Raw genomic sequence first — 26886 nt, 5'->3', positions numbered from 1 at the left:
TTACAAGTATACATATTATTAATGCAAGACTACAGGCTTTATTAATGGTCACTTTGTGAGAGCACAACAAACTGTTTGTCACAGGAATCTGGCCTTGTTTTTGTTATCAAGAGCTTTACAGAGACAGTTCATGATCAACCAGAGTGACAAAACAGTAAGAGCTGATTGTGCAAGCCACGGGGGAGTGTGTACATACCAGAAAGACCACTGGTGGGCCTCCGATGAGGGCCATGGCTGTAGAGAGTTTGCGCATGTTGCCCCCGCTGTAGCTTCCAGCTGCTTTGTCAGCATATTTTATGAGGCCCAGCTTGCGGATGCCCCACTCAGCCACCTAGCACAGACACACAATGAATTTTATTTTCTTTGTTCCCAAAGGATTTATTATTATAACCTCACAGCCAGCACTAGGGGGCAGTGTAGCATTTAACAAAAGCAGCAGAATACAAATGACACCAAAATCAAGAGCCTTAGGGTTCTCAAGAAAAAAGATAAGAGAAGCAATATCCTGAATTATAAAGAAACATCTGTTTCGTTTGCATTTTACTTGAGGGTCAGAATTTGTCTTGCGCTGACTGAGACCTTCACTAGAGGGCAGTGTTGCACCTTTCAAACTAACAAGGTACAGAACTAAAAAGGGCAAATATAGAAAAAGTTCTAAATGATACTGAATCACTTGTTCTTTACACTGTACAGTACTTGAGGGCATTATTTCACTTGGAAGTGTTATTTGGATTTTACTTTTTTCACACTTTATGCCAGTACATTTCTGCTTATCTTTTTTTTCCCCCCTTTCGCCTCTTTCACTGCAATAAACAGGTGCAGTCTTCAACCTTTGTAAAAAGTAATGAAATTCCAGCATGTGTAAAAAGATAAGATGGAATTTTAATGATGAACCAAATATTATGTTTTTTTTTCATTATGGTTTCATATAAATGAGTAAATGTTAAATCTTTTCTGTCAACCAATCCTCAAATGGCTCCACTTTGCTAATGCCAATTCGCCCCAAAACACTTCTCTACAGATAAACGCTCTGGTGAGCTTCACACATAGGTACAGCTCTTTATATTTCAGTCACGTTATACACTCACCTCACACACTTCCCCTTCGGGAACACCACGCAGAATGGCATAGAACTCCAGGTGCTCTCTGCCTGTCAGCAGGTCATTGATGGCATCAAACTGAGGACAATAGCCCATGTTCTGATGTACCTCATCTATTTCCCTGAGTATACTGAGGATGAAAAAAAAGCAAAATAAAAAAAAGGGAAGATTTGCTTAATGTTTGTGATTATAATTTCTATGAAAAACATACAAGTGTTAGTAAGTGTTAAATGTAGGTATTCAGGTTTACCTCTTCCTAGCTAGGAACGCTTCTCCACTGGTAACTGCAGAATCTCCTGTCAGCATTTTAAAGGTACTTGTCTTCCCAGCTCCATTCACTCCAAGCAGACCAAAGCACTAATGGAAAAACGATAGAGGTGGAATTTTTTACTTGCTAACACTCAGGTAACACTGTAGCATATTTGGGAGTTCCAAACAAAGATACCGAGGTATCTGCATGTGTCTTACCTCTCCTGGAGGAATTCCCACGCACAGCCTATCCACAGCAGGCTTCTTCTTCCTTTCATACACCTGCAATAAAAAATATGCATTTATAAATAGGCACAACTGAATCACTTGGTTTCTTAAAACACTATATAGACCATTTGTCAGACCTTTGTGAGTTCTCGAAGTTCAAGGATGTCTCCTTGTCCTGCTCCACTAACGATTCTCTGCCGTTCCCTGGCCACATCCTCATCTTCCTCGCCAATTGGACTCAGCTTAGGACGAAGAGCTCTGCAGAGGCACCAGGATGGTACAGTAAATCAAACTGTTTAACAAAGACCCACTTCTCACTAATGTGCTTTTTGGGGTTTAAACTGCTGCTTACCTGGGTTTGATGAAGAACCGGTACTGTATGAGGACCGTGATGATGAAGAAGACTAATCCTTCCACTGCCATGGCAAACAGGTTCTTACCCACCATGTCCCATTCCAAAGGAGAGCGGAAACGGTTCTCTCCTGTATAGAAAACCCACCAAACTGTTATGGTTGTGTGTGTATTTTACAGCTAGCATTATAAAACATAATGTCCTCAAATCTTAATATATTATTAAACATAAGGATTTTATGCATTTAGTGTCTTTTGCTTGACCGTTCACAGCATGAACTCACAAACTACTATTTGTTAATTTATAGGAAATACTATACTATACTCTTAGAATAAAGAATTCCACTACCAGTTCTATTTAACATACTTCTTTCAGACTCTACATTGAGACACGCTGTTGGAATCTGTTTATAAGTACAGACAGCCCAACAAACTGTTATTTAAGGCCATGCTATCTGGTATTGCTCAAGTGAATATGGGTTTCCTTTTGAGTCTGTTTCCTCTAACTGTTTCCTTATTTCATCTCAAAAGTGCTGTATAAATAATAGTGCTATATAAATAAAATGTAAATTACAATTGAATTAAATGTAATATTATAAGACAAACTGTAGATCATTAATTTGGAAAAACAACCTTAGGGGCATTTTTACTTCATCATTTTTATATGGTAGATATTTTCCTTGTTCAAATTTTTATTCTGTTTATTTATTAATTTATCTTAAGTAACTGCTTTATCATGGATAGAATGCCTCAATAATTATGGCCATAATGCTGGAATAACCATGGAAACATCAGACAAAGCAGACAAGTGCAGTAAATCTTTCACTGAACATGTGGTTGACAGCTTAGCATGTGTACATTCTGTCTTTGTCATTCTGTGCACATGCTAGGGTTTTTCCTTGCATTTGACATCCTACAGCATGTCATTATCAGAAACCAAAAATGGAAATTTCTGTATAAAAACATCAAACTGTCACTCAAGCCTGCCAGCTGCCATTTTCTACACTAACAGTCATGTGACTGTTACAAGGGGGGGGGGACATAAATTCACTTTTCTATTTTTTCTTCAGTTTTTATAGTCACAGTAGTATTATTCCTTGTTTAAATGCATCTGTAATTCTTTGTTTTACCTTAGTGCATTATTTTATTTTGGTTCATGTAAATATAAGGAAGTTTTAAGTCAAACTGGGGCGTTTGATTTAGCAGAATAACAGAACACTGTTATGAGAGTAAGAACTTATCTTTAATATTTTCTTAAGTTATCTGTTCATTTTCAAAGATCAGGTATACTACTTATGAAAACGCCTGAAGTTGGCGGTGAGCCACCTCTCCCAGAATCAACATTCACAGACGTACATCCTACTTTTAAAATGTTTGCACCTTTCAAAATTTCTAGTGCAGCTAAGAGTCTCAGAAATTGCATTACAAGCTCTAATTTGGTGTGAACGCCCCTCATATTGTTTTTGCCACCCATAACCCCACCTCAGAGGTCTACATTAAACAAACTATTCATACCAAATCTCTCGAGAGCATCAGCCATGGCCTGGTTCTTCACCATGTCAATCAGGCCTCGTCCAAGACAGAAGTGAGGGAAGATCAAGAGGACATTCTTCAGTATGTCATTGATGCCACCAACTTTCTAAACAGCGACCAAGACAAGACCGTGGAGTCAGTCATTCATTAGATTTTAATTAAGATGCATGTTTTGTTTATTATACTTTAATCAAACCCTAAACTTTCAAAACTGTTTTACAATTTATAAATAAACATTTGACTTACAATCCATACCAGTTTAACTGCGGGGAAGTGGCTTTATTTATAATTTGTTGCTGCAAAGTTAAAAAATAATAATAATAATTTAAACTTACATCGCCACCAAACAACTCCAGAACAAAAGTGGACACACTGCCATTGATCCCAATCAGTATGTTGACACTGGTTAGGACAACGTACGCAGTGCTGGGGATCTGGAACAGGAAGGAAGCTGGGTACATCAGAGGAGTGATGGACCATCTAAAAGAAAAATTTATTATCATTATTACATTCCCTTTGATTTTTGACAGTTATGTAAAAAGCATAGATTGTACTGATGTCTTACTCACCCATATAGAAGCAGCAATAGGGCGAGTACTGGCAGATTTGTGGCTGACACATAGGCTTTTTGTTGAAAGCACACGAAGATGATTATGACCAAGGTTGCTGGGACGATGTAATTGCACTAAAACACAAAATAATTTGTTCAGAAAAAATAATAATCAGTAAGCAGTAATTTAATAAGCAGTATTTTTAAATAAAGTGCAAAAAAAAAAAAGAAACATACCATATCCCAGGTAAAATTGGCCAACCAGTAGAGGTATGGCTGCACTCCACTGATGAATTGCATATGCTTGGCCTTGCTTACACGTTCTTGAATGAGAAAGACAACAAAGCTAGCAGGGACAAATGACATAGCGAAGATAACGCAGATGGACACCAGTACGTCCACTGAGGTCGTCACCCTGAAAGAAAACAGGTTTGGAATACGTAAGGAACCTATTTAAAAACCTGCATTAAATGAAACATTAAAGCAAACATAAAATTGTCATGATCACTCACAGTGCCACCTGGGAGATCTGCTCTTTAGTAAGGTTCAGGGGGTGATTGTACACAGTGATGCCGTATTTGCTTGGGTCTTTCCCGGGAGGCAAATTGGCCCTCAAAATACCGTTGTTCATCACATTGAGAAAGGACCCAATGCTGTGCCAGCCCTTGTTATTGAACCAGATCTGAGAGAGAAGTTCAATAAATTCAATCACAAATCAATTCCTAATCTAGGAATATAAGAAACTAAAATCAATTAGAACACCAAGATGACTATATTAACTTACCTTCACATTATTTTTAGTGTCCAGGCCGTTGATGAAAGCAGAGAGGCTGTTTAGAAAGCGATCAGCTGCTGTCCCTGTGTTCTAGATAAACGTAAAAAACCCATGTTATTAGCTACTGAGCTAGTGGTTGAGCACAAGTGATATAATTTAAAGATAAAAATAATGAGCCTACCTTGCGCAGTTGGAATATTTCCCTCACTCGTGAAATGGCATCATCAATCTCCTCGGCAGGCGGTAGAACCTGAGTGCTTCTAGCACCCAGTGAGAAACCTCCATATCTGAACTCATTCACCCACACCTTGTTCTTTAAACTTAAATAAAGCAAATGCAGCAAAATTAATATTTGCACAAAAAGTATTGACACAGGGCATGACTACGTTTTTCACAACGTCCAAACAGTTCGGACAAATATTACCTTTTGCCAATGATTTGTGCATACGTCTTCACCAAGTAGTCCGAGATGTTTCTTCCAGTCAGGTTTTGAAGTACGTCCCTATCACTGATCCTTATCTGTGGAGGTGGAAGACCTCCAGCACCAGCAGGGCAGGCTGGGAGCATCTGTTTCTTGCCATCACAACTGCATTCACATTCTGGTGATGGGTTTTCCATGGTCCAGTTTGCATTCCTGAACACCTCCCACAAATTTTCTGTGACCTCTGGTATGGACCATTCATCATCACCCATATTACAGGGAGCATCTCTGTAAGCATGGTAACAGCTGGTAAAGTTACTCATTTAGGCAAAATATGGCATACAAATGGTTTTCATGAAATGTTTTATTATTTCCTCACGGTATTGAATATCCCTCCATGCAGCGTGTTCCAAAACCGGGCCCTTCTGTTAGTGCCGAGAGTAGGTTTTGAGTGCTGGCGTCTTCAGGTGCATCATTGCTATTTAAAAAGTAAGCAAATATATACTCATATATATTTATATACTCTCCATGGTATGACTGAAAGTTTTACATTACATTTGTTATGTTTTATATAGTGTAAATATCCTGCCTGAAATAAGTTCCCTTCATTAAATATTAGAAATTGAATAATTATAAATCACTTGGAGTCAATGTTATTAATAAACTATCACTAAAAATCAACACAACAGACACAAAGAAGTCTTACATACTTTGTTTAGATAGAATTTTTTTTTTTTTGCAATTTAGATTTTTTTTTTTCCAGTCAGAACCTCTGATCCACCAGTGTTATACAATACCATATACACAACCCAGTGCTATTTATAGGTGGCAAAACATGCTGTAATAGTGAGTCCAAGGTACATGATCATGTAAAGTGCCTTGCTGATATGGGAGGTTTTTAACGCTTGATTAGGTGTACACCGGGGTTAAATACCTGATAAAGGTTACTTGTTCCTCATACATCCATGGCTGCAGGGCAAGACTTGGGTATTTTCCGAAGGGAGGTACAATAAGACTAAAGACCAGAGCGATGCACACAAATACTGCAGGCAGGACAATCTGCATAACAAAACAGAGCAGAAATGAGTGATTCTACTTCTAAATCTTAATCATCTGTTTTTCAGATTTTAAGATATAAGATTTAAAGAACTTTATTAATCCCAGAGGGAAATTGCTTATGCTAGGTTACAGTTGATCACAGTTGTTATCTAAGGAAAGGTAATAAATAATAATAATAATCTCAAAAAAAAAAATATATATATATATATATATAGAGAGAGAGAGAGAGAGAGAAAGAGAGTATAACAGTAAGTACCAAAAATATGACCCAAGAGCATTTCTAAATATTGCACAGTAATCTCATATATGTACGTAATGTTGTATTATTATATGTAATCTTGTATTACATATTTTAGTAGTATTGCAGTTATCATATTATTAATACGGATAAGTATTAATGTCCTGTTTTGTTGCAGTCTGTGAATATCCACATACATGTGTGTATGAGTTACAGAGAAGAGTTGTAAACTTTTATGGCCGTTGGGAGAAAAAGGATCTCCTGTGGCGCTCTGTGGAACACTTGACGGTAAACAGTCTCTGGCTGAAATTGCTCCTCTGTTCAGTGAAAACACTATATAGCGGGTGAGGAGGATTGTTCTAAATGGATTGTACTTTGGACAGAATCCTTCTTTTCGTTACTACATCCACAGCGTCAAGCTTCATGCCTAGCACAGATCCAGCCTTTTACCATTTTTTCAACAGATTCCAGAGCTGTTCACTTCATACCTGAGCGAAGAAGCCTTTCCTGGAACGACGGGCATACAGGAATCTTTTCCACAGCAAAGCCACAAACTGCTGTCTTGTCAAGCTCCAGCTTTGGACTTGGTATGAACCTTTCCCATCAGTACTATTTAAGTGATCAGTCTCTCTTGAATCTACAAAATGCACAAATGTTTTTTTGTTGTAACAGTGGCTTAAAGAAATGAAAATTCCTTGCTCAGGTTTAACTTATCAGGTTTATTAAGAAGTACCTGGGTCGGCTTCAGAGTCGTTACCGTCAAAGTTGTCATCCTCAGTCAGGGGTTTAAGGCAGCTCTGGTGATCAGCTCCAAAAGCATGTCGTCTGCGTCTGCGTATAGGGAGTGTGCCATCTGTGCTGACACAAAGAGGAGCATAAGAAAAACTATTCTAACATTTTTTCTCACCATCTCCTAACTTACAAGTGAAAACCTTACCTGACATCATTTCAGTGTCAACCCCACTGTCCTCTGCCACTTTGAGGAAAATCTAAACAGAAAGAAAAAAAAATAATAAACTAATCAATTACTACTACTATTAATAATAACAATAACAATAATCTGATCTGATTAAAAAAGGCATAACATACCTCTTCAAGTGTGGTGTCTGAAACACCATAACTCGAGATGCCCAAATCAGCGAGATGGTCATCCAAATCATGGAAGAGGTCAACAAATGCGCCATCTTTAGCCGATTCATAAGGCAGAATGTAGGTGATCTCATGTCCCAGATCTTCCACCATGCGTGAGTTAGGGACATGCTTAATGATTAGACCTGAGACTAGAGAGATGTCTGCAGGAGCAACAGGTGAATCTGTCCACGGGGTGCCTGTGTGTTCATTCACAATTAAATACACAACAGGTTTGTGAGTATATTAATATTAATACCAGGATTCAATTTAGAACTAAAGTTTTATAATATTTTTTAAAGGATCAGTATGGAAGTCCAGATTAAACGTTGATCTAAGATTAAAACCTTACAGATAGCTGTGGCGGCATCGCTCTCATGGTCACTTCCCAAACCGGCATCCGAGCTGCTCTCCGAGTCTTCTTCATCCTGCAACACACAATTCACATAATCTTAGAATTTCAAAGCTACTGGATGTAGAATTTTATTCTAAGGTGTTCACTGAATAACAATTGGCTTTATTGGGTGGATTAGTCTCATATAAGTATGGCAGAATGCTTTTGTAATGTGGACCTGTATATCTAAGGATATTATGATGTAATTATATAAAATATAATATTATAATATAATCATAAAAATGTCATATAAAATGTATTGTACATTCATTAAAATATTTTCTATTTAAAACCTTATATAAAAAGTCTATATAAAAACAGGACAAAATACAAAACTATCACTTCTGATTAAAGTATTTTTATCTGTGTACTTTTTATCTGATTTGTGTGTTGTTGTTTTACTAAAGTCTGCCAGAAATGTTAGAATGGTAGTAAAATCACAGAAAGCTATCATTCCCTATATCAAACAAATCACTACAATGAAACCAATTACAGAACATATAAAATAAATGCATCATTTACTCAGCAAGAAAAATAAAAAACTTAGTTCTCAATATTTGTCACATAAATATCAATAAAAGAACAACCGAAGATATCTTTCTACCTTCTTGATATAAGATTCAGTGGTTGTGGAGTTTCTGCTGGAGCTCAGGGAAGCTTCTGGTTCCTTCTTCACCAGTGTTAAGTAATATCCAGTTCCCAGATGAGTTTTCAGGAAGAGAGAGGAGCCCACACAGCATAGCTTTCCATGAGAGATAATGGCAATACGATCGCCCAAGATATCTGCTTCGTCCATGTGATGAGTGGAAAGGATGATAGTTCGGCCTATGGTAAAAATAGCTTTATATCACTGAGCTTTTTTTAAAATTTATTTGGTTATTATTTGACTGAAGACTGAGTCTTCGACTATTAGTGATTGAGGCAAACCTGCACGATATTTCAGCAGGAGGTCCCAGATGCCCCTGCGAGCGTAAGGGTCCACTCCGGCAGTTGGCTCATCGAGAATGACCACCTTTGACCCTCCAACAAATGCAAGGGCCACTGAAAGCTTTCTCTGCATGCCACCTTTAAAAAAGCAAACATCATTAGCACTTAAGTCAAACATGTCTGGGACAGTTTTGTTAATTGTAAGGTCAATTTTACCTACCAGATAGTTCACTGGTTTTGGATTTGCGTTTGTGTGGCAGACCGGTGTCATACAAAATCTGATCCATCTCAGCCTTCACCTTCTGTTCGGAGAGGCCTTTGAGTCGTGCATAGAACCAGATATGCTCCTCCACTGTTAGCCTAAATACACAACATATACAAATATTATATAGTAGTTCTGAAAAATAAATACACTTAAAATAATCTGGCTCAGTAGTTGCACAGAATTTTATAAGCATTTACATGGATAACAGTCAAAGGTCAAAAATGCAGCTTCAGATATATTCAACAATATATTCATGTTAATCAAAAACAGCTTTAAAAAAATAAAAAGCCACTTACATGCTGAAAAGGACATTGTGCTGAGGACAAACTCCCAGGCTCTGCCGGATGGCACTTAGCTCTGACCGGATGTCTTTACCCATGATGTATGCTGTTCCAGATGTTGGTGGAAACAAGCCAGTCAGGATGGACCTGAAACATGAAATAAGAACTATCACACTTTGCCTATGCATTCACAATCTTAAATACAGCGCTTTGAATGTTGTTGCTTTAAATTATTAGTTTAGCTTCTTACATGGTGGTGGTTTTTCCTGCTCCATTGTGCCCCAAGAAAGATGTAATCTGACCCTCATAGAATCCCAGTGTCAGACCATCCACAGCAAGCTTTTTGCCATGCCGATAGACCTTCACCAAGTTCTTAATATACACCCCTAGTTCAAGATGCGTGGGCTCTTCCTCTGTGCAGACAGCTACAAAATACGAAAGAAGAGTACAGATGAAAGAAATGATCAATATACAGAAATAAAAAAAAGCATTCAGGGCAGTCCTACTTTGTTTATAGTTAATAAATCTATGTTTAAAATTTAAAGTTTAAAGGTAAATGAAGTTATGCTTTTACCTTTTGAATTTGTCTTCTTTCCCTGTATTGTGGGTGCCTGATTTTGCTCTCCTTCTCCAAACCAGTAAGACTTGGTGAATGGGAAGTACCATGGTCTGGGAATACCATACTGACCAGGAAACACCGCCTCAATGTACCAGGTCATGAGGCCATAGATGAAGGCATCGACGTACATCATGATAATGGCAGTAGTGAGACTGTACTCATCCCCTTCCATTGGGCTAGAGATGAGGTTGCTCCACTGGATCCCCACTCCCTGCTCTTCAAACAGGGCAAAATACTCACAGCCAAATCCAAAGGCCACAGGAGAAAGAAGACTCTGCAGATAGAAACTCAGAGTTGGCTCAAGGTATCACAGGTATTTTAAATAATCAAATATTGATTTTTAAGTCAATAATTTGCAAGCCTTTATTTCCTGGTGTTCAATCTTACCTCCCCTGTCAAAAGTACATAAAGAGAGAGGAGCTTAGGATGGGACTAACTTCAGGGATGAACAACTGTGCGGAATTAAGCACTCGGCCAGATATTTTTATTAATAAAATGTCACGCTAGATAAATAAGTTCAGCTGTAAGGATAATGTGTTGTATTCAGAAAAGCATAAAAAATTACATGAAGTGGCCTTACGTGAAGCAAAGTAAAGCAGAAGTGCACATAAACAAAGGAATTCAGATCAGTTGGTTTGACTAAGATAAGATAAACCAGCAAGGTCGCTCCTGAATAAGATACTGGGTTGTATACAGGCTGCACTTTGCCACAGGGTCACTGTTGGAACGTGTGGTGGTGGTTGTAAACTCACAGCGATAACTTTAGCAGAAAGACCCACGTAATCCTCCCAGGCGACACACAGCACGTAAGGCAGGTAGAGTGTAAAGTAAATAATTCCTCCGCACGCCGCAGCCAGGTTTGCCCGAGAAAATGCTGTGCTGATGAGGAAACACTGCATGATAGTGACCACAGCGAAGGATCCCAAAAAGAGGAAGATCACACCAGCATCACTGTAGGGAAGCAGGTTTCCCATCTGCGGACAAAAACAAAAGCAATTATACATTTGTATATTTTTATAATTATATTCTCTGCTGTTGTTGATCATTTATCTACAAAAAAACTAAACAGCAGTGTGCTTCAAATGCATTAAATAATCATAAGATTTACTGGCTTACTGTCACAAGTAAATCAGTTATTAAATTAGTCATGAAGAAGATTAAATATTGGCAATACCCTGAGCGCAAACACAAGTAGTCCAGCACTCATGAGAAGTGGAATAAGACTGCTGATGAACCAACTGAACCACAGGATGCCGTTGTCCAATCCCATAATCCTCATGGTCTCCTTAAGGCGGGCTTCCTTCTCATAGACAACACTTTTTATTATTATAGCCACAGAGTACATCCAAGCTAGGGTCATAAATAGAGGCATGGAGCGGCTCATCACACGCAAGAAACTACAGAAATGTTGAAGGACAAAAAGAAAAGAATACCGAAAAGAATAGTTAGGATTTGGTCGACAAAATACCAACAGCAACAGTGATTTGAAGAGAAACATACATGTCATCGACATAGCATGGATAAGGCATCTGCTGGATGTAGATTCCAGTCTTCTCTTTAGTTCCTGTTACTGCTCTGATGATGCTCTGCTCTATAACATCCTGAAGGTAAGAGAAACCGCCCCAAATGTACCGCATGTCCTCAAATGGGTCAGCTCTGGGGCCAGGGTCCCAGTAACTGCAGCAATAGGGGGAAAAAAAAGATTGATTGGCAAAATATAGGACTACCAATTATTTTCCACAGAATGTTGGCTGAAATGAAAATGACCAAAAATCGACATACGCATCCTTGATCTTGTTGGTGCGCTCCACATTGTCAATATCCATCCGGATTTTGTAGTTGACATGGGGAGGAAGCTCTGAGCTGTTTAGGTCAATATCAGGGAAGACAATTCCAGCCCAGAACTTCCTGTTGTCCAGCAGCCCAAGAGACTCGTTCACTAACTTCTCCTCAGTGCTCACAGCCTCTAATTTATCCAAATTCACACACTGTAAAGAAAGACAATAATTCAGATTATTTTAAACTACCTCCTACTGGACTCACTTATTTATTTATTTATAATTTTTCTAAGCAAGTATATTTGGTTGGAGGCTTGCAATGTTAGCAAACTCTTTCTTAAAAAGAAGGTGATGTTTGGTTCTGTTTAGTGATAAAGATTAATACCATGTCATTAAGATATTCATTTACGTATAAAGGGCATGAATCTTTTAGACTAAAGCTTTCCACTTGCTCCTTTATTTTCACTTCCTTTTTTTATCTGTGTCATAAGTTCATGCGGTCTGCACATTGGGTGACAACTTAGAAGTATGACTACGTGTGTAAAATGAAGTTCCTTTTGTGCACAAAGTGAGGGTGTACATGTAATTTAACTGACCTCCATGAAGCGGGATATGCTCATAATAGCCTGATCGGTTTCATTTAAGACATTTCTCCATGTGTAAGCTGTCCCAGGTGGACGAGTGTCCTCTGACTGCTTGGTCAGGAAACTACTAAGATCCTGTACACTCCACTTAGTACCACTCAGCTGGGCACTGAAGAAATAGGCTGTGACATTGTTCTGTAGTAACATCTGTATGCAAACAAAGCAAGCAGGCAGATGTTACACCTTAACAAACACCCACATTACAGGAGCCTGTAGCTGTATGTAAATTTATCTCTAGAGATGAGCTGGTGATGTGCCCACCACTGGAGGGCAGTAACAAGCAAAAGGATCAACATACCCGTACTAGGTTCACCTCTTCACTGTTCTCCATGAAGTTCCACACCTTGGGCCTGGCTTCATCCCACATTCCACCCAGATCTCTGAGAATTCCAAGCTCCTGAAATGTCCTGTTCACCTAAATCACAGGGAAAAGTATGCAGAGAAATCTATTTTTCCTTTTCACTTCAGATTAGGGGAAGCATTGTAGCACATACGCCAATAATATTCATTTTTCTATGTTGCATTCAGTATTAAAGGTTTTCACCTCTTGGATGATCTTTTGTGTGGCAGGGGTGTGAGGTGTGTACAGAATCTTCCCCATAAGCAGAGGTTTCAGTGCGCTCCAGATCATCCGAGAGATGGGGCTAGTCTCCATCTTCTTTATTAGATTGTTACAGTAGGGTGCTGCAAGAAATAAGATCAAATAAGATTATTAGATTAAAAATATTTTTTTTATTAATAATTATAAATTAATAATTTTAATAATTCTCCTGCCTTGTTGATACCTGATTGGTCAAAAGCTGTTGACTGTATTAACTTTATTAACAAAATTAGTTAAAGTTACCTAGAAAAAAGTCTAAGGATGAAGAAAGTGGCTACTTATAGCTGTGACAATGGGAATCAACCCTCAGCCAATGTTTTATTCCCATCATGTATCAACTCTTACACAAGCCACTGTAGTAATGTGTTCTGCATAGCAGCATTTATAATCCTTCTTTACCCCAAGTAAATTTATTTCAGACAGAGACAGCATGCATTAGCCTAAATAGAGAGTGTGCTTACTGGTCGTGTTGTCGTAGACAGAAACAGGTTCGTCTTCACTGCTGTTGTAGTTGCCAAACATCGCTTTGAAATTGCTGTCCTCGTACCAGTTAAGTGACTTGATTTTAAGGCCGCCACCTTCAGGGTGTCCACACACTATTCGTGACACAGCCTGGTACATCTGACCGGGCGAACCAGTGGCATTCTGGGTCAGGAAGAGGATCTCATTGCGCAGGTCGCTCCAACTCCGCATGCTGGCCAACTGAGAAAAGGTTATAAAGATGTTTTAGAGGCATGAAGGAAAAAAGGGAAGCTGCTAATAAAACTTAGCCAACATGTCTAAGAATTAAACGAAGAGAATTGACCTTAAACACATTAATCAAGTTCCGCTAAGATATTAAAAACCCCCAGTGTTTTTTGATGTTCTTAGTTTTTTTTTTTTTCATTTTTGTTTTTATCTAAAACAAGTCTAATCAAATGTCAAGACTGTTTATCTCTTCTGTTGCCATAGATTCAATATGCAATAACTTATTAAAGGGAGTGACAGCCCTAAGGCCTCCCAAATTGAACTTGCCAAATAAATCGCCACCTTGAAAAGCTTGTTCTGACATTTGATATTGCAAACCCTAACAGGATACACTAAATATGAAAAAAAAAAAATGCAAAAAAAAACCCACTACAAATGTCAAGTGAAGCTCATACACTTTGACCCAGCTACAAATATTACTTCAGTCACTGTTCCCGTGTTTTCCTTACAAACGCATGAGTCAATGAGAAAGCGTGTCATGCGCCGAGGCAAACAGCACAAGAGGGAAAAGTAACTATCGGTCATTCTGAGGTCGTTCAAGAGGTGTGCCGCAGATGTACTCCATGTGAAGTGTTAGCTTTGATTTAGAGAGCCACATCAGCAAGCCAACCTGTCACATGCTTCCAATTTTGTAAAAATGCTCCACTAGAAAAGGGCATACAAGAAAGAAGGGAAACAGGAAAACAGTTGCTTGACTGTTCCAGAACCAGGCACATGCTGAACAAACAGATGTAGAGAAAAAAGCCTTAAACAAATGCAGAAAGTGAAAAAATACTTTTTATTCCAACAAACGGCAACAAGACTCTCATAGAACAACATTTAGTTGTTTTGTCCTCGTCATTAAGCAAATAATACCTGTATTTTGCTGTAATGAGATTCTGCAGCCCCATTGGTCCTGTGTTCAATGAATGAAAGAAGACAGAGGACCTTTTGTGTAAGCACACAGATTCCAGAGCAAAAGTACACCCTGCTAACCAGTTGAATCCTTGGTTCAGGAATCCTTACCTATTCTCTCTTTGTGGGACTCTTTTTGTCTCTGTGCTTGATCAGCTGTGCCTGGTTGTATATCTGTCCAGCTGAGACTTAAAAACAACTCACCCCAAATGTCCCTGAAGGCACACAGCATGGGCTACATCCAGATGCAATGTGTCACTTTAATTTTTAGCTCCCGGTGTACTAGCATTATTACGGAGAGACTCAAATCTTTATTGAAGATTATCCTAACACTTATTGTTCAAAATGACAAATAAAAGGCTCTAAACAGATTGAAATATGCAAACTATGTAGATATAATGTCTGTGCATAATTCTTTATCTGACTCTAAGACTTTAAATGGAAAGCAGACATAGAGGAAAAGAAACTACTGTGGAAATGGGACCAGAAGCAAAAGCAGAAAAGGCTTCTATTGAAGTTCTATTCCATACATTACTGCTACTGTATGTCTGAGATCAAAACACCTTATTGTTTTTAGTCATATACACATGCAAGCTCATATACACTAATTTATTTTGCAAGTGTTTAGACTCACGCTTTAAACATACCTGGTAAAGTTGACTGACATTATCTTGACATCAAAACACTGAGTGACTCCTTGTGCATGCATCTTTTTTGTTTTTGCAGCATTACAATAAATAAATAGTTTATAATTATAGCATTTATATAGCGGCGTTATTACCTCCACCGCTACAGAACCCAGGCTTTCCAAGAGGTTGTCCGTGGCTTTGGCGACATGGAGGGTGGTGTCATTTCTCTCAGATCTTACGTCCGACTAAAAAAAATAATAATAAAAAATGCATATACTGTATATAATAACCAATTATTTAAATCTGACCAATTCAACACAATGTTGTTTATGTAAATACACAATATTGTACATGTAATGGACAACCACTAACAACCACTTTAAGCAAAATGAAAATGTTTTAATGTTAAGATACATTTATTTGCATCTTTATTAGATTCACTTTCCTAGCTCAATCCACAATTTTTCCTAGCTTACTTATTCAATATTCTGCTTAAAATGTTAGGATGACCCTGTCTGCTTTAAGATCATTTGTCTTCCAGTAACTTACTGTATCTAAATTACGGGGCTGTAAAATCAGAGATAAATTTCTTAATGACCCCACGAGAAACTATAAATGTTACATAATACATGCAATGCTGTTCATTCATTTTCACACTAGGAGGTTTAGTAGAAATACCAATGCATATCACTTATTAATTTCTGTTTTATTTTTCTCTTTTCCGGTGAGAAAGTAATTGTCTTAAAATCCTAGTGCTGAATCATTTTCATGAGCAAACGCCTGGAAAGAATATAATGCTCATGGCTTTATAATAAACTTACAAAAAAAAACTAAATCTGCCGTGGCACGCTATAATCAAACTGCATCTCCAGGCTACATGTTAATGTAGGTGTGTTTATAACTCAAGCCAAAACATGTCTGGTCCTCTGCCTGCTCTAAAAGGCCTTGCCCCCTTTCCAACCCTCTCTCTTTCTTTGTACTTCTCTCTTTGTCTCTGCCCTTCTCTTTCGTTGGTTCTGTACAAAGTGCACCTCAGTGGTTGAGTCACCTAGTTTGGTCTCTCAAAAACAGCTGTGGTCAGTGAGATGTATAGGGGAATATTAAAGTTTCCTGATAAGAGCAGATAATAACCTGGTTCTATTCTATCTCTTAACCTTAAACTCTATAACAGTGTATTTTCTCTCCTAAATATAAATGAAGTCATTAAAAATTGGAAAAAAAAACTGCTTATGATCCAAGGGATCCTAAACAAACAATAAAGCTTTATTTTCACCCACAGGTTATTAAACTCATCTCAAATCAAGATCAATTGATGTTCAGGATGTATTTTCAGTTACAATATGTGTTAAGTGTGTAAAGAATTGATTGTGACAAAATTATTTTTTTTTCAAAAAAGCCCTTTACAGTACTTAGTCGGAGCTAAGTGAATGTCTGATCACAATACCCTTGATTATGACTGTGAAATGATTAAGTTATGCTACACAATCAGGCCAGAGTTTTTGGAAGATTTATCTTTCCTAAAATTAAGAATATTTAATATGATTCTGTCTACAATGTAACAATAATCTTTTGTGGTCATATACTTCTATTTCAAGGCTTTTTCTTGCTTTTACTGTAGAAAGAGCTGTTACTTTCTGAGATGTTTTTTTTTTTGTCAGTTAACCTTGTTTCTTTATGTCACTGTCTTACCCTCAAAGGTCTAAAGAAGTCCAGATTGGCCAGGAAGTGTTTCTCGGCTTGGTTCAGCCAGTGCTGAGGTGAGCCACAGATCACGTTTTGGGTAAGTTCTGCTACTTCTCTGTTTGGGAAAGTCACAAATTGTTCCAAGATGGAAGTGTTACACATGGTCCTCAGATGAACCCCATAGCCTCGTGTTAGCACCTGAAACCAGATAAAAGCAAAGAAAAGCCTGAGGTATAAGTAGCTATGTGAGTCTCCATGAGTTAATATGTGTATAGCAGACTGATTGATAATCTATATTAAAAAAAAAAAGAGTAGGAACTAATGTATATACAAAATCCTGGCAAATTCAAGGTAAAAAAAAAAAAAAACTCCGTAGAACTCTTTTAAAGTGTGTGCCACAGTTGCAATGCAGGCATCTTTTGGATCCAATTGCCCACTAACTTGAGGAATCACTTACTGATCTTTTATCCTATAATGAAGTTCTTCTATCCCAACAGATAGGCAATGGTCTGTTCCAGGATGACTCTACCCCCCACCAACAGGACAAGAGGACTCAAAGGATAGTTGATAATGAAAATGATGATAATGATGCGCTATGGCCTTCAGAGGCACCAGCGAGATTTTGAAGCTAAACCCCAGCTGAGGGGATATATAATGGAAAAAAAAAAATGTGTTTTTTTCCAGTCCATTTCCAGACATTCGTAGAGTCTGTGCAAAGACCTGTTGAAACTTGTCTAGCAGTTTGTCATGGGGAAACACTAAAAGTACATTTTTATATTGTTGTTGGTTTTTTTCCTATAATATGTCACCCCTCATTTACTGTAAATGCTGCCTGACTGTGAATAGCCATTTGCTGAATATTTTTTTAAACATAACTTGCTCCTTTTCATATCTGATTTCAGAGAAGCTATGTTAATAATAAATTGCACTATAAAACAGTGAACATGTCTTAAATGCTATTTAAAAATGAAAGTTTTATACCAGTGGAAGAGAAAAGGACAATAAGGTTGCTCTTAATTACATACTGCTTCAGTTAGAGAAACATTTATCCAGTTATAGCACATATTATAGATAATATATTGCTATATAATGTGAAAACTGGGACCAAATGAGTTTAGAATTTGCTCTAGTTTTTGTCTCACTGCTCACCTTTTCCAGGTTCACTTCTGCCATTAAAATCTCCTGTACCACATTATCTGTGATGGAAGCATTTTGCAGGAGGAATGTAGACAGGGTCTCGTTGTCATTTAGGAAGTCTTTAAGCTTGAAACCTAAGAAAAAAACAGAATTAAAATGCTTTAACAAATCCTTTCAAGTTCCTGCAATTCGACCAGACTTGATTCTTTAAAATAAACTGACCCAAATGGTCATCTATAGATTCATTTGAGAAGTTTAATATTTTAGGATAATTATACCTTTTTTCCAAAATTCCCCTTCCTTTCAATGGCATTCCTGCCATGTCCCTATGCCTTTGTTATTATACATGTACGCACACGCTGAATGCGTAGGAGCTCAGTGAGGTGTAGGACCTTTGTATGTTCCTGTTTCTTGCTCCTTTTTTCTGGATTAGGTTTCGGTTATTCTTTAAAAGGTCAAATGCATGCCCCAGCAGGTAAAGCCTGGCAATGCATGGAAAATTCACACAGAGCCTACATTTGGGATAAACATTGGTAACATTTTAGAATGGTGTAGCTTTCCTTCTAAATAGTTTACCATGTAAGGTTTGGAAATGAGAAGCTACAGAAATATTTGAATGCAATCAGTTTTGAGTTCAAATGGTAACCTTTTACATACTATATTTAAATCCAGAAATCTTAAACAGAATCCAGCAGATATTGATATGTGTTTTTCTGACTGTAACATACTTAAGAACTTACTTCACCAAAACGTTAGAATAGATTTCTGGATCATTTAAAATATTTTTAACCTGGCCTTCTTGCAATATGAATGGTAAATGATCCTAAAGTCACGCTCTCAAGTGCCAGGAGTCACACCTCTCTTCAGTGTTGCCATTCACACCTTCACTCCAAGGGCCACTTTAAAAGTCCACTTTAAGTAATGGCCTGGCTGTCTGGCTTCAATGCTCCCATTCTGCTATCTGGCTCTTTGAAGGAACAAAGGCTGGAAGTGTATCCACTCTTTATTCTGGAGAAGGGGACAAAAAGCCCCAGCAGGTGATAGATTCCTACATTTTGAAGCCTTTCCACACTGGATCCACACTCAAGGACAAAAATGGAGAAAGTGTAAACCTGTTGAGGTGTTAAAAGGGAACTGTGGTACCAGTGAGAAAAGGCATTTGCTCAGGGGATGAACACTGCAACTACCAACAAATATGGTCTAAAAACTAATAATTGGAAATGCATTCACTATTATTGAGATTCTTGCATTGTTCATTGATACATTTTTAAAATACAGTGAATCATGAATAAAATTAAACAAAAAATTCACAACCTGGATTTAACTAAGCAAATAGTTAAGAGCCTTCCATTGGATAATGAATTCAGTGATAAATATGGTTTAGCTACAACAATTTCTTTAACCCTAACTGATGCAGTGAGTAGCTTCTCATTTCTTAAACCACCATGTCAGAAGACATACCGTGTGGTCATGGCAAGTGTGTTACTCTGTTTCAGTAGGGTCAAATTATTGGCCTGCATCGAGCAAAGAAAACAACTAAGGAGATTGCTGAAACTACTAAAATTGGGTTAAGAACTGTCCAATGCATTATTAAAACCTGAAAACTTTGAAGAAAAAATGCGATCTGAAAAAAAAACCTTAAACCTTTAGTGGAATGTGAAAAGAGCTCAAGCGACTCAGACTAAACAGCCCTGTAGTCTTAAGATAAAACACAGGCGGATGAAGTCATGCCTAGTGCCTTGGTTCAGTGATGTTATGTGTCCAAAAAATGTATGTTAGCGGATAACCTGAATACACTAAATGACTAGGTTTTTACATCAATAGATTTTTTTTTCTTGCCTGATGGCATGGGCATATTCCAAGATGATGATTCATTGGGCTTAAGCATTAGTTTAGGCAGCATGAGACACCCTTTTCACACATGGATTGTTTACTACAGGGTCCAGACCCTAACCCCATTGGAAATTTTTGGGGTGTACGGGAAAAGGCTTTACACAACGGTCCGACTCTCCCATAATCAATACAAGAACTTGGGAAGAAATGAATATGTCTGGACTGAAATAAATGTTGTGACTTTAAGTAAGCTCATTGAAACAATGCCATGGCGAATAAATACCATGATCGTAGCAAAAAAATTTTTGCCCAGAAGTGCCTAATATGTTCATTGTCTAATTAGATTTAAAAAAATGTCATAAACCAACATTGTAACCAATGCTACAACAAATACCAAAAAGTATTGAATTAAGTTATACAGTACATGTACATAATAATCTACATATAGATCTATGTACATGGATATATTTGGACATTAACAAGCTATAGCACAAGCAGTAAATGCTTTCCTAACAAGAGCAGATAACAAATATTCATGATTAAATAATTCTAATGTTTGAGTTAAAGTATCCTAATTGGAAGAATTATTACCACGCTAAGAATAAACCCTAGATTTCCTGTACAAAAAGATCAGAAATCAATAACTTTTAAATTGCTAGATTACTAAAGTTCAATTATGTGCATTGATTAATACTGCATATGTAAACATTTTCTTTGTCCAACAGCTCAACAAGATTGTACAGTCGAGTTTACACTTTCACAGGAATAATCCATAATCAATATTTGGACACATCTTTAAGCAGCTGAATATATCCCTAGGTACCATATACATTATTTCCAATTATTTCCCTGATTTCCCAATTATTTAGCTGAACTAAAAGCAATTGAATCATATTAAGGACTATTCACTACTATTACTAAATATAATAAGTTGTACAATGCCTTGAGAAAAAAAGGCCCACAACCCTACTGTGATGCTTGTGTGAATGAGTTTAAGCATAACTCACTCAGCAGCTGGGGCCAATAATCACAAACCCGGTGACCCACTGGGCTTTCAAGTCCTTTATCTTTTTATAAGGAGAAAATACTATAGCCGAAATTAAATGTCGGCACAGCAGGAGTAAACACAGAGAGCCTCCACAATACCTGGAAAGCATGTTCAAAGCACCCATGTACTGTACTCAAGTTCTTATAAGGGCAGAGAAATAGATTTTGAAGTGTCTACATTAAATAACCTTTCTTGTTTTTTTCTTCTGAGTATGCTTGTTCTGGTCTCTTCCAAAACTCAGCACCAAAGCTGAACGTTTGTAATTAGTCAGCTTTACTAGTGCCTATTATTTATCAAGATTAAACATCATGTTAGATAGGATGGAAGTATAAAGTTATAAAGCAGCAGTAATATGAGATAACAACTATGTAGACAACATCCTAAAAACAGCAGTGCATTATTAGTGCATTAATGCTGTAATGCTTAGTTTCTCCTATGTAAGAAACATGCACATCATACAGAGCACGTAACGACTAGCAAAAATTTGTATATTTGTAATTATCAATCAAACTTGTATGACAAACTTGTATAGTAATAATGATGCTATTATAAGTCTATAATTGTTTTTAAATATTTAAACTTTTTATCCTGCCAGTTACCTTGCCGAATAAGAAGATAGATATCCTTTTAATGCCAAAATGGAAAACCATGATTAATGGAAGCTTAATATCTGGCCACCAAATTCCAGTTAAAGTAAGACCTTAAGACGCAGGTCAATAAAACGGCCATCAATCAATATTATTTTTCAATTAAACAATACTGTGAACAGATTTTTTAGAATCCATGATTAAAATAGATAAAAAGTTCAGCCTCCTAAATCATCCAACCATGGCTCAATCAGCATCTATGCATTTTCGATAAACAAGAATAAATAACTGAATTAATATATACAAATCACCGTACTTCAAACAGTCTTAACTTGTCAAATTAATAGATAAGCTCGACTTAACAGTTCTTGGACATCAGCTTTTAGAATCCAGTGTGAAATGCATATACTGTCCCTAGTAAAGTATAACTCAGTTAAGACAATGTGTAATTTCTGTGAGTAAAAGAGAAGTTTTAGGATTTTGAGAATTCTGTGCTCATACTAAACAGAAGGAAGAGAAAGGCTGATGTCGCGTGAGGCCTGAATGGAACAGCATGTGTTTGCGTGTGCATGTATATCTTCCTCCAGTCCTCACCCACACAAACCCTGTCACTAACTTGCCTCAGCTCGCCCAAAAGTTCTTAACTCTCAAAACTCCCAGTCGCCCACATCCTCTTTACGTAGATCATTTTGCGCTGTACAAATGGCCTCTTACAGCCCACAACGAATACACATGGATTTACATATTTGATGTTAGACATTTATCAGACATTCACACGAAATGCATGCCTGAACAAAGCAGCATAAAATAGTGCCTAGGGTTATGTTACGCATTAAGCACAAATAAGGAGTTTTTTTCAACACTCCCACTTTAATCTCACCTGATGAGCTGTTCTGCATGTCTTTCACTGCATTGATTAACTCTTTAAACCCATCCAGACTTTTGTCATTTTGACTGTACAGGAGGATTTTCTTGGCATCCGAAAAAAGTCTTGATATTCTGGAAATGTAAAAGGTGAGACATTAAATTAATACTGTATAGTTTGTCACTTGAACAGTACATTCTAGTTTAGTTATTAGAAATAATTTAGTTTACAATTATTTGAATGACTTTTGGGCTGATGCCATGCACAGAGATGCAGGTTTAAACTTACATTGAATCATTGAAGTTGCCGACTACTCCAGGAGATTCTCCCGGGGTGGGGTGACGGAAGCATGGGTTATTGGCATTACACACAATGCCCTGGATCCATGGCAAGGTGCCTGCTGAGGGCATGGCTTTATTGGGAAAGTGACCTGAGACCCACAAAGAGAGAAAGAGAAAAATGTAATTAACTGCCTAAGTAAAAAATATATATTTTTTTTTTCCCACCATGCAAAAGTTCTCACAATACAAAAGGCAAAAGTAAAAAAAAAAAAAAAAAAAAACAGACTGGGAAAAAATAAAGCATGGTTGGCAACTCTACTTGTGCACATCCTCAATTTTTCTGAGGATTGTCAAACAAAAGTTTAAATGAATTGATAGACTTGGGTCCCATCTATGTATTTTTTTGTTATTTCAGTTGTGTAATTTTCAGACTTCTAAAAGGACATGACTCAGATAGCAGCCATGGACCCTGTGATCATCTTATCTGTGGCCTAGGAAACATCAGCACCTTCCAATCTCCTTTCAGAAAAGAACCTATCTTAGAAAGACTTTATTCTAGGAAGAATGATTGCCTAAGCAAAATGTAGGACCTTTGGTCTAAGGCTCATGCCCAAACGAAGGATAACAAGTTTACTTGTGTGACATGTCAAATAAGTAGGTCTGCTATCAGTCAACCTTAAGACTGCCAACTGGCCCTTCACTAAGCTAAGCACAGGACAGATAAGATAACATCCAAAGGACTAGTGTACAGCTAATATATGCTAATCACTGCATGCATTCAACCAACAAATGATCACATCCACCATGCTAACCACATTTCCTAAAACCACGTTCAAGCATGAAGCAATCTGCATTTTTAGTTATTTGTCCTGCTTGTTTTTCTGTTAAGTGAGCATCTCTTTAAAACTGGCCACAGTTTCCTTGTTTCTTACACAGTTGCAACATGCCTGGAAACACATCCTGCATGATTCACAACAAAATGATACCACTGTGTTGAACTAGGGCAGCTTTTATGCAGAACTGAGAGACAGCACAGCAAGTGCTTCCTCCTTCAAGAAGGGACACTAAACCAAGGGCCAAAACAAAACACTGAAAAACACTGTACAAGTAGTGAACTATAATAAGCCCATGTCATGTGATGGAAAATGTGTAATTTGTCGGGAATTTATAATGGTGGTGCACCTGTAATGACAAAGTGGCAATATGCAAAATGTTACTAATGAGTTCTTTGTAGTTAGTAAAACATAGTATCTTGAAACATAAATGGTTGTCCAATAAACACTAAGTGACTTGTTCCATGAAATCTTTTATAACATCAATCAACAAGTTTTACAGTTCAGTTTCACAGGAAGTGATTAAATGTGTCTTAACCTGTACATTTCATTAATATTTTATACCAGTGACAGTGATAACATGCCAGGAGGAATAGCAAAGACGTTGAAGAGCATTAAGGTCCAATAAAGTCCAAGCTGTGATACTGATGTTATAACTGCATGTAACACGTAATAAATTTACTGGTTACTGATTTCAAAGTGCTGATGAGTCCTTACATTTTCTCACCTATAATAAACTCAATGAAGGCAATTCAATTTATTTGATTTTTGATTTATTTTTATTTTTTTTACAGAAATGGATAGGTTGCTTAGAATAAATGATTCTCAACATCGTCATCTAATAAAAAAAAGAACTCTTAAAATAAGGGTTTGTGCCAAATCCTTGTCATGTGAATGTTACATTGGTATTTTGAAGAAAGCTTTCCATATATCAAGTATGGAAAGTAAAAAGTAAAAAAACATTAGAAACACACAACTGGACCTTAACACACTTAAGGACACTTAAGGATCGTTAATGCACCTCTAAGAGAACATTTGCACGAAACAGAACTCCATTACAATGTAAGTGTTTACTGAAAATTGTCTGATTCAAAGGACAATATATTCACCTATTTACTGACACTATATTCACCTTTTTATTACTGATAATGACTGATAAAGTCACATTATGAATGCAGCAGTGAAATAAAAGCCAAGTTCTGTCAAGTCGGCATTCTCACCTCACTGGGATCTTATCTATTGTGCGGAGTGAAAGTGTTAAACCATCCATGGTTTGTTAAAGGATTAATATGATCTATTTTTTGCTAATAAAAAAGCCAGTTTAATTTCACCTATCATGTTTAGTACTGAGCAAACATGCGGTTTTAAAAAGCACTTAAATTTAATTAATATTTATAAACAAAACTGTCATTGCTTTTTTACCACTGAAAATGAATATGACTTACACTCATGTTGTTCATATGGGGGGTAGTTCAATCTCACAGCAATCAAGATGAAGAAAATGAAGAGGGGCCATACGATCTCAATTAGCAGCTGGAACTGTGAAATGTAAACATGTGGAAAGAAAAAGGAGGGAGAGAAAAAAAATCTGGATTAGGCAGAGATCGGGATTTTCATGTAAGTGTGGAAATTGTCCCTCACCCCCCCCAATCAGAGACAAGGTTTTGTCTCTTGCTGATAGAGCTTTCAGGAAAAGAGTGGATTAGCACACCTATCCTGCAGACACAACGTCTGCCGTGGAACTATATAGCTGTTCCATGGCTCCGTTTATTCACAGCATTTACTATTAAAACATTATCAGTCATGTCGTAATAATACATTTGCAGATATAAGAAGCATGCGTGTGAAGCGATCACACAGACATCCTCTAATGTTGTTGCATGTTCAATACTGGTCAATACTGACCATGTGAGGTGAAGATTTGACTGCTTGCTTATTTTTGCAGTGTGGTTTGATTTCTCTTAAGCTTCGATTTTGAAATGTAAAAAAAAGCTTACTGAAACACTGTATAGAACATAAACCCTCAATCCCATTAAAGAATGAACAATGTGTTCCATGGAAATTAGCTATGTGTAAACTCTTAAACGTCCAGGATAAGGTATAGTTGTGGGATTGGAGAAGCATTTCAAGAAGCACAGTTTTATCGTAGTTACTAAGAAGCGTAGATCATTGACCAAATGCACATTAATATGAAATAATAAATAATAAGCCAGAAAGTTAAGGGATTAAAACTGAAGGCCCTTTAGATCATTTAAAGATCTGCATCTTCCATAAATGGGGCCCTGCTACTTCAAAAGATGCTACTTTGTCACTTTTTTATTCCGCAAATGACAGATTTACAACAGGTATTGACCCACGAGTCTCTAGTATAGATTAATATAAAAGAAAAACAATGTCATACAAGGTCACACTAAACATACTGTCATAAACATGGTATGAAGATTTACAGGACAATAAACAAAAAAAAATATTTAAACGCATGATGAGAAATGCATTCTAAATTGTTGATTTCATCTTGCTATTTTGTCCCACTAGTCAGTCACACTGACCTGTAAAAATATGTTACTTACATGCATCAACTTGCCTTCACATGGTTTCTACACCAAACTTACCGTCTGTCGTTTCCTATAAGTGAAGTTCTTCCACAGCAGCAGGCCCAGCTGAGTGGAGACAGACATCTTCACTCAGGTCCTCCTCACGCTGCTCTTTGCAGCTCTCAACTGCAATGACACAAGAGGAGAGCAGGACGAGTAAATAAGAGGCATCCAAGTGCAACCAACAGAGCAGCTCAAAAGTCCAGGCCAAAGTGCAGCAGCCTATCAGAAATCCTCCTGCTCACGTCTTTAATGCCCTCGTCTCTAGTTCTGTCTTGTTGTATCCTGCCCACAACCCGGTTTTAGAGGAACCCATCCCAGAATTCCCGATAATAAAGGACCTTATTGTAGGTGGAGTATCGTTCTCACAGTTCTATGTCCCTGCCCAGTCCTGGCAGGCAGCTGCACAGCAACGACTGCATTTGATCAAAGCCAACAAAAAGTGGGCTGCTATTGTTTCATGCTGATGAAACAATTCATATGCGTTTAGGATGTGTGATTTTTTTCTTGTTATAGCCATCATTGTTTAAAGTCGAATGGAATCTTTACTGATTCAATCAGAATTGAGTCACTCAGAATTGGCTAAGCTGTGTATTTTACTCTAGTAGAAACGG

General features: G+C 37.4%; 1 protein-coding gene across 1 annotated transcript in view; it reads right to left on the bottom strand.

Moving 5' to 3' along the window:
- abca1b (ATP-binding cassette, sub-family A (ABC1), member 1B) overlaps positions 1–26886 on the bottom strand; it is a 33223-nt gene that overhangs the window by 3236 nt on the left and 3101 nt on the right. Inside the window, exons 2-43 of the mRNA XM_053516068.1 lie at positions 26291–26398; positions 25124–25217; positions 22853–22994; positions 22580–22698; positions 18244–18365; positions 17101–17292; positions 15564–15656; positions 13603–13843; positions 13085–13224; positions 12839–12955; positions 12493–12687; positions 11901–12106; positions 11619–11795; positions 11293–11515; positions 10871–11092; positions 10074–10392; positions 9750–9924; positions 9515–9646; positions 9174–9313; positions 8954–9091; positions 8631–8851; positions 7985–8060; positions 7594–7832; positions 7442–7493; positions 7238–7357; positions 6993–7141; positions 6142–6266; positions 5587–5685; positions 5211–5495; positions 4968–5106; positions 4796–4876; positions 4524–4693; positions 4249–4426; positions 4031–4146; positions 3797–3941; positions 3444–3567; positions 1930–2059; positions 1715–1835; positions 1569–1631; positions 1351–1457; positions 1089–1230; positions 197–331 (exon numbers count right to left, since the gene is read on the bottom strand). Coding sequence (XP_053372043.1) covers positions 197–331; positions 1089–1230; positions 1351–1457; positions 1569–1631; positions 1715–1835; positions 1930–2059; positions 3444–3567; positions 3797–3941; positions 4031–4146; positions 4249–4426; positions 4524–4693; positions 4796–4876; positions 4968–5106; positions 5211–5495; positions 5587–5685; positions 6142–6266; positions 6993–7141; positions 7238–7357; positions 7442–7493; positions 7594–7832; positions 7985–8060; positions 8631–8851; positions 8954–9091; positions 9174–9313; positions 9515–9646; positions 9750–9924; positions 10074–10392; positions 10871–11092; positions 11293–11515; positions 11619–11795; positions 11901–12106; positions 12493–12687; positions 12839–12955; positions 13085–13224; positions 13603–13843; positions 15564–15656; positions 17101–17292; positions 18244–18365; positions 22580–22698; positions 22853–22994; positions 25124–25217; positions 26291–26356 — 6270 coding nt within the window. The 5' untranslated portion in view covers positions 26357–26398. The remainder of the gene's footprint in view (positions 1–196; positions 332–1088; positions 1231–1350; positions 1458–1568; positions 1632–1714; positions 1836–1929; positions 2060–3443; positions 3568–3796; positions 3942–4030; positions 4147–4248; positions 4427–4523; positions 4694–4795; positions 4877–4967; positions 5107–5210; positions 5496–5586; positions 5686–6141; positions 6267–6992; positions 7142–7237; positions 7358–7441; positions 7494–7593; positions 7833–7984; positions 8061–8630; positions 8852–8953; positions 9092–9173; positions 9314–9514; positions 9647–9749; positions 9925–10073; positions 10393–10870; positions 11093–11292; positions 11516–11618; positions 11796–11900; positions 12107–12492; positions 12688–12838; positions 12956–13084; positions 13225–13602; positions 13844–15563; positions 15657–17100; positions 17293–18243; positions 18366–22579; positions 22699–22852; positions 22995–25123; positions 25218–26290; positions 26399–26886) is intronic.

The sequence above is a fragment of the Clarias gariepinus genome, chromosome 2 (assembly GCF_024256425.1).
Source record: "Clarias gariepinus isolate MV-2021 ecotype Netherlands chromosome 2, CGAR_prim_01v2, whole genome shotgun sequence".
In the NCBI taxonomy this organism is placed as follows: domain Eukaryota; kingdom Metazoa; phylum Chordata; class Actinopteri; order Siluriformes; family Clariidae; genus Clarias; species Clarias gariepinus.
This window is presented reverse-complemented; position numbering and strand designations above follow the sequence as displayed.